The following is a 12,529-nucleotide window of genomic DNA, read 5'->3' on the forward strand; positions in this document are numbered from 1 at the left end:
GTGAATAAAAAAAATTATATTGGTTTGACACTCCTTGAATTCGTTTTAAATCAATGAAATGTAGCAAGTCAACTAGTGGTTATGTTTGCATTATGAAAGGCTTTTAGTTATTTAGATGCAAAAGCAAATCTATTACTAGTTTATATCTTAATAAATTCTTTTTGCACTAGAATGAGAATTCTCTAGGGAATTCACTACTTAGATTTAGACTTCCTTTAGAACGACTTTTTTACTGCTTCTTGAAGCATCTTTTTAGTAAAATATAAAAATTTTTGTATTAAAAAACCGTTTAAAAAGCAATAAGAAAGCTGTCACAAACAAAATCTTATTGTTGAATTTCATCTGACTTATGCTTCGTTTATAATAGCTTTTGATCGCTATTTTTTTATTACTTTTAACAAAAATTTGTGCTACAAAATTATTGTAGACAACCGTAAAAAAAATGTTCCGAATGAAACTTTAATAGAACTAAAAAATTCAACCTAATTATTTCCATATTTCAATCCAGAAAACACATTTTAATCAAAATCAATAAAGAAAACAGTTTGCAGCCTTTTCCATTCCAAGTGATGACCACCCCAATTGTGTTGTTTATTTATATAAAGATCATGAATAGTAGAGGTCCTAGAAGAGAAAGGGGGACACAATAATAAAAGATCCACAGTTCCATGTACTGGAAGTGATAAATGGAGCTACGGGTTTATTTGATTTACAGATAAAAATATATGACTTTAACTTTAAAAGCTATATTCTCCTCAATAAGTTTTTTTTTTTATGTTTCATTTGGGACAGCTTTCAACTATTTTTTAATACAAAAAATTTTTGAACTTACAATTTTATACTAAAAAGCTGTTTTAAAAAACTTTAAAAAAGCTGCCCCAAACAAAATATTTGAATCCATAATGTAATCAGTAGTTGAAGCAGTTTCTGTAATGCTAATACTAAGGAAAATACCCCAAATAATATTTAAAATATACACATAACTCTTATGTAAATTTTGATTATGAAAACATACAGAAAATTCTCATGCCGGGCAATGAAATGCGTATTTTGAAAATAAAGAGGGGGCAATTTGTAATTTACCTTATATTTGGAAAGAATCAACCATGGCCTTGAGAGTTTCCTGAGAAGCTGGCCACTGCTTATCATTTGCGCTTGCTACGAACAAGACGACTGTGCTTCCTTTAGCTGTGGCTTTTGCTAGATTATGTGAACCAGTCAAAGCATATGGAGTCTCCAGCACATAGGAATAGTACTGAGTATTACAAATAAATTAATATCAGAAGCATTCAGCTTGCAGAGAAGTGAAATAATTCATATTATAGATCATCAAAACAGATTAAGATTTTGTTTGAGACAACTTTCTTATTGTTTCTTAAAGCAGCTTTTTAATACAAATTTTTTTAATTTTTATACTAGAAAGCTGCTTTTAGAAGCAATAAGAAAACCGTCTCAAACGAAGCCTAAAACTGGTGAGGAAAACATAAATTATGATCAATAAAGCAGGTGAGTTGAGATTCCCTTAAAAGTTGGTGAAATGGGAATAATTCAAAAATATTAGGGGCATAATGTACCTGGTAACTAGCAGTTAAGGCTGTGCTGGAGCTCAGCTGAGCCAAGTACCATCTAATTCAAATTTGTTTATTTATGTTCTTGTAACTATTTTTTTTGGGACATTTAGGTTAAATGCAAACTCACACACACATCGCATACACAAAGACTCGAACAAAAGACCTCTTAGTTGGAAGCCTAAGCTCTCAACCAACAGGCAAAGGTGAGTTGCGTTGTTCTTGTAATTATGAGGTGGAGAAAGTTAGGGAGGATGAAAAATCAAAAAGGGATTCGAAAAATGACTCTGGATTTTGCTGAAGTGGTCCTAAAGTTCATATATAAATTAGGTATTTCTTACAACGGGCAGGACTTTTAGAAAGCCTGGTGACCTAAAACCCTTTTGTAAAGCTGGAATGTGATGTGCACCGTATTTGTACAACTAAACCAACAAAATGAGTGGAGACGCTGCATCTTGATTTGCAGGATGTGGGGAAAAACATAAGAAATAAGCATGACAGTCACCAAAGATTTAGGCTTCGTTTGGGACGGCTTCGGCTTTCTTACTGCTTCTTAGCAGCTTTCAAGTACAAAATTTTTAATTTTTTGTATTAAAAAACTGCTTTAAAAAACATTAAGAAAGCCGTCCTAAACGAAACCTTAGACAAGATCCAACCAATAAACTTCAACATCTGCAAGAGAACAATTGATATTCGCTTGCAGAGAGACTGCTTCTTTTTTTGAATGAACTAGGACAGCCACCTAGAATTCATGCTCTGCTATCGCATAAAAAACATTATTCTAATCTGATAATCTTTGCTTCTCAAAAAAAAAAAGGAAGTCCAAGAAAGATCTCCTCCCTCCAACTCAACGAAGCTGTCAATCAGCATAACCGGTACTTGTAAAATTAGTCTTTTCTCAGGAAAGAATCAAAGATACAATCAGAATTCAAAGAGTTTTAATTCTCCGATAAAGTTCATCAAATTAGCCACCATAAATAAAACTTTTCCATATATCGACATGAAAATCTTGTCGATCCTCGTTGAATTCCATCAATATATGTTTTGCGTCAAAGGCGTAAAAAAGGCATGGCTCTTCTCAACCTTGTGGGATGATGCGACAATCAGACAAGTGATCCCTTTCATTTTGCCACCACAAGGAAGTCTTCAGGCTCAAGGGATGATAAGGGCAATCTTGTGGCTTGAAACCTCTCCCAGTGGATCATGGGAGAACCAATCCTCTACATCTACAAACCAGGGTACCCGCTCCACCATTTCTTCCAAAGTCACAGGGTTCTTCTTTCTGCTTTAAAAAAAATTACGCATGACCATAGTGAAAGCTGTCTTTGAGAAGCTCGCCTAAGAGTTTATCACCTCCCTAGAACCCTATGTAAATATATACGTAATCCCTGAGGGACTTCTCTCCCCTTCTCCAATTGTAAAGAGGGTCTGAGTGGATTTCAATGCTCACTTGGAAGTGATGAACTCTACCACGAATTGATAGTGCAGACTGTCAAAGGAGGTGATGATGCCGATCAAGAGCTTCACAAATCATCTTCGCCTAGCGTCCTTCGTCACGGCAGCAAAAATCTGACAATGTATGTTTCTTATAAGTAGTGTCAAATCCATAGCATTCTTAAAGCCTCTCATATGCTCAACAGCGTCACTAAGATCCTCACAGTGGTCAAGAGGAAGGATTTTTAGTTTTGGCAAAAGGGCCTCCAACACGAACAAGTTATAAGTTACAAACTCCAATGGCGGTATGATGGTTCCTCCATGGGGTGCTTCCCCCAGAGATTTATTGTCTGAGATGTCAATATAGTTAGAGCAACTTGTCCGATCGGGGTCGGTCAAAAATAGCAACATGAATAATATTTTGAGGAGAAAAAACTAAAGCAGCAAAGGCCGCGACAACACACGTGTGACTAATAAAAAATTTGTTTGCAATAATGTCCATTTTTTCAAACAACTTCTGAAACTATGTCAAGATCCTAACAAAGAATTCTATTGTGAAGAGGCAAGCAACATTCCGATGGCTAGTGCAAAGGTAGCGATCGACAATCAATCCCTATTAAAGTTAGAGCAATCCATCAAACTTATTCATTGGGTTTGAAATTGGGTTTGAAGTATCTCAATGAGAGCACCAAAAGATGTGGATAACAAGAATTGGCACCATAATGAGAATGCCTCAGATGGCTTTGAAGCTCCCCACTAATTCATGTTTACGAGAACACAATTGTAAGAAAAGGAAGCCTTCAATCAGTTTACTCCACTGATGAAGGCATTATACAATAGGCCCGATAAGCTCATAAATAAATAAAAGAATACCAGAATATAAGTGGCTCCAATGATAGCCTACATCCACTATTGGGCACAATAATAACACCAATATGTTTGAAGTTTTCTCCCAAACATATACTCAATATCTCCTCTCTCTGTAACAAAATTTATTCAAATATACAATGGTTCAAAAACTTATTCTTGCATAACAATCAATGAATAAATAGTAGTCTTAACAGCTCTGGAGATGACAATGTGGTTGACGCGTCTAACATGAATGAAGAGATGAACGTGACATTTTGGCACCATGGATGAAGTGGCAAACAATTATTGCAATCCTGGCGAAGGCCGACATCCAACAATCCTAAAACGTTGGTCAACCACTAAACCACTAACTATTGATGGTCAAACAAAGCAAATCAGATAAGGAGTCGTTAAGAGTAAATTATGGACTAGTCGATCTCTCAAATGACTAGATTATCTCTTTCAGATGCGATTCGGATCAAACATGATCCAACTAGATCACATTCGACCCAATAACTCCATTGTATGATCTTGATTGAGTGTGAGAAACGATGTGTCCCAATCATTGACAGCATGTGCACTACAACTAAATGCTTAAATCCACCTAAATCCTAATGATGCCATTTGCATAGGATTATTTTCTGAACAAAAAAAACTGAACATCATGCTTAACGGTGATTATAAACAAACAATATATCAAAATGAATACAATATTATGAATGCATATACATGAAAAAACATACCGTTTGATTGCCATGCTTCTCTATTGATGTTTCAAGGAGCTCATCAGAATCATACGTGTTACCCGTCACAAATGGACCAAGAGAAGCAATCACCTTCTCAGGGCTTCCAATATCTTCAATAGTTGCATTGGGCTTGTTTGTTAGGCGTATTAAAGGTGAAGCGACCACCTGAACTTTGCCTTGCTTTTCATCTTCAAATTTTACCTCCACCCATGGCTCAGCACATTTGGGTTGGCAATAATTTCCAGAAAGTATGTTGGCAATTCTTGTTTGTTTCCAACTTGGCGGAAGAATGAATTCATAGGGTTGCACATTGCCTGCAGATTGCATATTGAAATGCGAATTTCAAAATAAATTACCTTGAAAAAAAAAAAGACCGAAATTACTGAAAAGCTCTAAAAACAAGTGATATATGCTCATATTATAAGAACTTTGCACGTGATATTCGATTCAAGGGAGTATAGAGTCATGCAAATAATTAAAATGCACTAGTCTTTGTCACATTAATCAAATTAAAATTTCCATATCTTATTGCTATATATGAATCTTTTGACCACTTCAAAACAGAAAAATAACATGGATAATGATGTTACATTTTAAATTTATCAAGATTATGGAGCACCATTACCCTTAGTTAAGGTAGGATAATATATCCGTCAAATATAATCAATCATTTGGTGATGTTGAATGGAGAAGGATGTACATCATCATCACCATCGCTAGAGTATAAAAGACCAAACTTAACGAGCTTCAAGCTAGCTTGTGAGCCCATTTATGCTTACAAATTATCCTATAACCCAATAAGTTGTCGCCATTCATAGCGCATCGCAAGCCATTGTCTATCATCGACATCCGCCACTACGCATTGCTAGTTGAGACCACTAACACTGCCAACGACACTGCCCACTACCATCACAATCATCATCCATCATCATTACCTATCATGAACATCCATCACTCATGCATCCATGTTCTGACCAACCCAAAAAGTAATTGAGTATCCAAAGGTTAAACTACCCTTAATGAATAGCCCTGCAAAACTCATTACCGCATCCATGATTTGGAATGTAGGGAGAAGGAACATATAAATATATATTTTGAGATATTTAAGAAACAAACAATGGTTGAATAAAACTTCTCTTAATGGTTTTTAATATCGCATGTACAAGTTTGATCAATGATTCCTTTAAATGTGGCATAAGTGTAACTACCTGATTTTGGGGGAAGTTATCTTATTGTACTAACATAATGCCTAATTTTTGTAATGTGGCATAAGCATGATAATTCACCTAAAATCTTGTTAGTATTTGGATGGCTGATCGTCGTGAAAAATAAAAGGGAATATATTAAAAATTAAGATATGATAGGGAAAAGAAAATTCAAGAAATAATAATATAGTATTCAAGTAAATAAAATAATTAAAAGTACCCTTTTGTTCATTTGGACCCTTGCAAACATCTAACCATCTTCAACGTTCCCTTAAATTTATCCATGAGTTAAACATTTAAACTACAATTATGAATTTTAGAACTACATTTTCTCGTTTATGTATCATTTTTATGATATATGAACATTATTGAAAACCCTTTTTAGAAACTTAGGATAAGTCATGATAATTCACCTAAAATCCTGTTAGTATTTGGATGACTGATCGTCGTGAAAAATAAAAGGGAAATTATTAATAATTAAGATATTATAGGGAAAAGAAAATTCAAAAAATAATAATATAGTATTCAACTAAATAAACAATCTAAAGTATCCTTTTGTACATTTGGACCCTTGCAGGCAAATAACCATCTTCAACGTTCCCTTAAATTTAACAATTTAACCATGAGTTAAACGCTTAAACTATAATTCTGACTTTTAGAACTACATTTTTTCGTTTATGTATCATTTTTATGATCTATGACCATTATTGTAAAGCTCTAAAGTCCAAACCAGTTTAATCAGCCAATATTTTTCAAGAATATTTTAGCTGTTGCTAAATAACATGTTGTTAAACTGTTATTTTGCCCAAGTCAACCGCGTGTCAAGTGACAGGAACAACATATCATTCTACCTCATGTCCTTAACTTGCCCCGCCATTTAGGTTTAGTATTCTGCAATTCTATCAACACCAGAAATGTTTAACTTGTTATATAAAACAAATATTGGCATACTTTGCCAACACTAAACAACCAACAATTTCAGGTAACTACAGCTTTGTTTACAGCCCTACAACCTCCTCCACTTAAGTTCCTTATCACATGGAGAATCAGTACAAACATGCTAATCCCTACTAATACATTGTTACCCTGAATCGCCAGTTTAAACCGCGTGACTCACATTACTGGAATCTCCATGATTGACAGTAGCTGCAAACTTGAAGATCTCAAAGGCTAATAACTCTTTCTATCAGCTCCAAAACAGTCCGTGATACACAAAACTTTGCGTAAATTTCATCATCGAGCCTCTAAACCCAAGAAAGATGCCCTCTCTGTCATGCACTTCATATTCACAACAGTGGTTGACAAACTGCTATATAATTTGATTGGATTGAATGGAAGTGAAAGAAAATAAATAAAATTTAAATGATTCATGCATTGATTAAGAACTATAGCCTTGAAATTAATGTGTTGAACATCTGTATGTTAACAGCAACGAATGCGTATCGGACAACCACCATAATTTAAAGATTTCGATCAATAGCTCACGTAACATTAGCGAGCGACGGCGACGCACCTCAATATTAAAAAACTTGTAATCATAATAAAATTCAAATCACCATAAAAGCAAAACGATAGAATATAAAAATTACAGAAGATAATACCGGCACGGAGTGCAGGAGTATCACTGGGACTGGCCCTAAAGAGAACAAAAGATGGGTCCGACGAGAACAGGGGAAGATAAGACCCAACCTCGACCTCCCTCGCCTTCGAATCCGAAGACTTAATCAATAATACGGATGCCAGAGCGATTCCCCTGAGGAAATCCCTCCTTCCAGCCGCCGGAGAGCTTAGTAGCCCGCGATATGAAATGTTCGGAATAGATAAGGAGATGACTCCGGTGGAGACTTCCGGCTGATGCAGCGGGTGAAAGGAGGACACCCCAGAAGAGGAAAAAAGAGATGAGACGCGAACGGCCGACGCAGTCACCATTGATGGGAGCTCAAGCTTGCAATCCATAAACCATCCCGCCCACTACTTTATTATCCAAGATTTTCTTTTCCCTTTCCAAATAAGTTGGAATTTTATTACTTCAAATGATTTTCCAATTGAACTTCTTAAAGGTTTAGTCAATTTTAAATATTCAAATCTTAATTAACTTTCAAGTTAGGTTAATTAAATTCGATTATAGCAAATGGATTATCCAAAAAAAAATAGTGATTACTTTTTTAAAATTTTATGAATATAAGATGTTATCCTTCTTTAGAGACATTATGATAAAAAATATTAGCTAATAATTTTACCTAAGAAAATTTATTTCAAAATTATATATTTGGAGCAATAAAAATTCTAATAATTAGTTTTTCTTTTATTATTATTTATCATATATACAATAGTTTTAGAATATTTGGAATAATAAATCCAAATTTTAGCTTAAATAATATATATTAAAAAGTATATCAAGTAGTGTTTATTAAAATTTATAATTTTTATATCTCCCAAAAAAATCACTTGATCAACGCAGATCTCGAGGTAATATTTGAATTTAAAACTCATGAAATCAATTTTAATATCATCAAAACTCTGACTTCAACAAACTTATAATCAAATTGAATATGTTGATGAAAAAAATCATTAACATCACAAATGATCCTTTGAGTATAAACAAACCCAAATCAAATATTTGAAACGTATTTGAAAGTTTTATAATATTAATTGAAGGACTAAATAGTCTTCAAATATTATGTGCTTTTAGCCAAATAGAGTAGCTCAATGAGCATAATCTAATGAATTCAAAATAACTCAATTATGAGGTCATTTAAATACTAGAACATTGAATAAATGATCTATGATTAAGGGGATCGATACAGCCTCTTCGATGGAGTAATTTGAGATCTTGCCAAATTTATTAAAGTATTCCTCTTAAAAAAATTATCAAACAAGGCTATATTTTTCATATAAATTAAGCTCGGAAGTTTAGAGATCTTAAGAGTTATATTGCGTTTCCAGAATATCACCCTGATGATTGCTACTATCAGTTGGGACCATTGAAAGTGGATACCCAACCTATGTTATAATGTTGTTGATTAACTAACATAGTATGATCATCTCCACCCTCCATTAACTATTTTGCAATCACAATAAAAGGAATCAAACAATCAATCACAATAAAAGGAATCAAACAATTGATCTCAATTATATAAGATTGTCTTCCAAGAAGAGTAGAATATTATACTTTCAATTATATAATGAACTATTGCAACTGAGTCAAGCCTTGTTATTTTTCCAGTTTTTATACTTCATGCGCAAAAACTATAGTATCTCTTATAACTTCTATTTTATGCGCACGGGATCATTGTATTAAATTATTATTTTAAATACTCAACAATCATAAATTTTCTATCATGTAACAAGTTGGTTTGCTTGTGAAAAAATATTACCAACATATTACGAATATTTTTTTAGTGGCTAACAATTAATCAGTCAATCAATAACAACACAATTTAGTTATTGTAGGTTACACAAGACTCACTTTGGAGGATCTCAAATCTAGGATAAAAGAAATTCAAGTTCAAATACTTCAAACTCTTGGAGGATGCTATCAACAAAAAACTATGTTGCCACTCATGTAGTACAATTGTGTTCTCCCACCATAAAATCAACACCAATTTGGGGTTGATCTATTTTGATGTCACTCATATAGTACCTCCTTTTCATACTTTTTATCGATATAGTCAGGCTTTTGTCAAACAATTGATTGTCCATCGGAAGATCATTAAATTTGAGACCATCCCCTATTAAATTTGAGATCGTCTAAACTCTAATTTTAGCAAACTTATAGTTGAATTGAGTATCACATAAGATGGACCCAACAATATCAAAAGTGGTCCAATCCAAGCCTGAATGAGCCTAAGTCAAGCACCTAAAGTATAATTGGAAACTTCATGATCCTAATTGGATGGTCAAATATTCTTCAAAATTGGCATGCGTATGGTTAAATTGAGCATCTTGATGAGACAAATTCGATGAACCCTAGTTTGCTTAAATCTGACATCATTAAGGTACTTAAATGTTGAATAAATTGTCTATTAACAATAGAATCAATATGTGTTATCTAATGGAGCATTTTTTTTTTTTTTGGATATATATTACAAGGTATGCATCTTTAAAAATCTTTAAATTAACCCTCACTTTTTTGCATCGTTATGTGAGAGTGAGAGGAGCTTGGTCTTGGCTCTAAAGATGTCAAAACACCACTAGTGCACCATTGCTAGATCCCCATATCATCATCATCATTGGGCATCATTGGGCCATTGTCCAATCATCAATAATAAACCAACGACCAACCGCCACCATCAGACAAATGTCTGATATCACCATTGGAATATTGTTTGACCCCGCCATCTAATCGAGCAACCACATTATCACTATTGTCGACATATCGCATGATCATCATCATTGCATCATGATCCTTCAACCCAAATTGCATAACTACAACCCTCCAATCATGACCCAACCCAACATCAATATCCTAACGAGACATATTATATAAGATATATGATAGAGCATTTACCCAATATCTTTTATTTGAGAGAATTTCTTTTTCATCATTAAATTTAGATATTATAACTACTAAAAGCATCAACAAATAGAAATTTAACATAATATTTCTCAGTACATATGGATGTTTTAGATACATTCACATCAAAATGTTTTATATAATAATTATGGTTCTTTAATTATCTCAACAAAATACAATTTCTCCATGATTATAAATAAATCATCTATAAAATAAAACAAAAAGTAATAGTAATTGTAACCCTGATCTCACTCTGTTGGGGCCACACATAAAGTGAGCAGACGATTCGATAGGTTATATAGAAACTATAACCATGTTCAATGTACAAAAATAAAACTTTTTGTAAATCTTAAATAACATGGAATTTTCTATCAAGTTGCTATAATGTCATCTAACCACTACAAAAGAAGTCATTACACCTCCAACCACCATTGCTCAACTACAGTCCTTTGACCACATTCACCTGACTATTTTTCTCTAGCCATCGACATCAAACTACAATCCTCTGACCATCGATGCCTAAGTATGGTCCTCTTACTACCATCGGTCAACCACATTCATCTTATCACCATTGTCAAACTACTACCATTATAATCATCATCACTTGATTATAATCCTTTTGACCACTGTTTCTAATAACCTAAATGTAAGAAATGAATTTATTTGAAAAATATAAAATTTTTGAAGTTGAGTGTTATGGTACTAAGACACTAATAGTATACACACACACACACACACACACACACACCCCCACTACCTCCATCACTTGTTATTGAGCTAGGAAGAAATTAAAAGAGGGGAGGAGAAAGGAGACAGTAAGACCTTTGGGTCATATTAGCCCTTCATTCCTATTTCGAATTTTATTTTATTCGTTATAAGTGATTAATCTCTTACTCGTATTTTTAATAGCTTTGATTTCTACGAACTTTATCTCTCTTAAATCTATCAAAAATATAATATCCCCTGATCTCGTAAGCTATCACCATTTATTTTTTTAAATGTTATATATTTGATTATTCTAAATGATTTTATATGATTTTATTGCATTTTGACTAATTAAATATGTATATATGAATTTTTTATATAAATGAATAGGAAAAAATGTATACTAAAAATGGAATATGCTAATATGAGTGATATATACTAGAATGTACTACCAATATTGAAGAAATGATGTATTGGTTGATATCAAATATATGATATGACAACCCCACATGATACTTTATTGATTCATATTATTCACTAATGGGAGTTATAAGGAGCTGAAAACTGACTGAGAGTTATAAGGAGTCGGGGTGACTGATTCACAATGAGAGTTATAAGAAGTATACTAATTAGAACTGATAAGAAGCGACTGGTTGAGATTCAAAAGTACATAAGTAAAATACTCTCATATGAATATCTGATAGAACACTTATTTATTGATATAATTGATTGCACGTGATGCTCGCAAACTCAAGATACCCTAATCTTAAAGTCAGATATTAATACTGATATTGAATTTGTTATTAATGTTGATTATTGATATTGATACTGATTAATAATATTGATACTTATATTGAAATTGATTACTATTTTTTTATATTGATATTGATTAATAATATTTTTATTGTCACCGATACAATTTTATTACTAATACTAAATATTGTTATTAATTTTGTGATTGTAATTGATAGATTGATGTGAGCTGAATGGATGATAAAATTGAATGGAATTGATTGAGCGATAAAGATCAATTGATTAACTGATTGATTAGAGTTTGTGATGGAAGAATGAAACATAACTAACTGAGGTATGATATGTTATGGAAAGATTATTGATACATATAATTGATATAGATATATTGATGTATATATTTCTTTATATAATTTATAACATATTATTCTCTTTTATCATGCATTGATTTCAGTTGTAAGATTTTGATTACTTACTGAGTTATGTGCTTGTTGCGTCCAAGAATATTCGTGACAATAGAGAAAAATGAAGTTTAACGTCTTAGCATTGTACGAAGATCCAGCACGCAAGTAGAAAGAGAGAGATCAAGACACATAATTTTTTTACGTGGAAAACTCGAAGAGGGAAAAACCACGGGGCCTCGCCCACGTAAAAATATTCCACTAAACTTGAGTGAATTACAATGGTTGACCCGTCCCTCGATTTAGAGGTGGTCAGATTACATTAATTTGAAGAGCTAGTCAAAGGACCGATGAC

General features: G+C 33.0%; 1 protein-coding gene and 1 long non-coding RNA gene across 2 annotated transcripts; both read right to left on the reverse strand.

The window, feature by feature from the left end:
* Window positions 1-874: 874 nt before the first annotated feature.
* Window positions 875-7,816, reverse strand: LOC110099862 (psbP domain-containing protein 6, chloroplastic). The gene is made up of 3 exons (XM_020827159.2): window positions 7,404-7,816; window positions 4,595-4,911; window positions 875-1,255 (listed from the first exon to the last, which is right to left on the reverse strand). The coding sequence occupies exons 1-3, from the start codon at window positions 7,756-7,758 to the stop codon at window positions 1,085-1,087; spliced, it is 843 nt and encodes a 280-aa protein (XP_020682818.1). The 5' UTR covers window positions 7,759-7,816; the 3' UTR covers window positions 875-1,084.
* Window positions 2,488-4,208, reverse strand: LOC114579502. The gene is made up of 2 exons (XR_003700526.1): window positions 3,227-4,208; window positions 2,488-3,137 (listed from the first exon to the last, which is right to left on the reverse strand). It is a non-coding gene; the product is annotated as an uncharacterized LOC114579502 (long non-coding RNA).
* Window positions 7,817-12,529: the final 4,713 nt, after the last annotated feature.

Source organism: Dendrobium catenatum, unplaced genomic scaffold (assembly GCF_001605985.2).
Source record: "Dendrobium catenatum unplaced genomic scaffold, ASM160598v2 fragScaff_scaffold_437, whole genome shotgun sequence".
Lineage (NCBI taxonomy): Eukaryota > Viridiplantae > Streptophyta > Magnoliopsida > Asparagales > Orchidaceae > Dendrobium > Dendrobium catenatum.

Coding starts and splice junctions, on each gene's coding strand:
- LOC110099862 (XM_020827159.2), bottom strand. CDS start 7,758: ATGGATTGCAAGCTTGAGCTCCCATCAATGGTGACTGCGTCGGCCGTT. Junction 4,912..7,403: donor TACTCCTGCACTCCGTGCCG/GTATTATCTTCT, acceptor TGCAATCTGCAG/GCAATGTGCAACCCTATGAA. Junction 1,256..4,594: donor AGAAGCATGGCAATCAAACG/GTATGTTTTTTC, acceptor TGTAATACTCAG/TACTATTCCTATGTGCTGGA.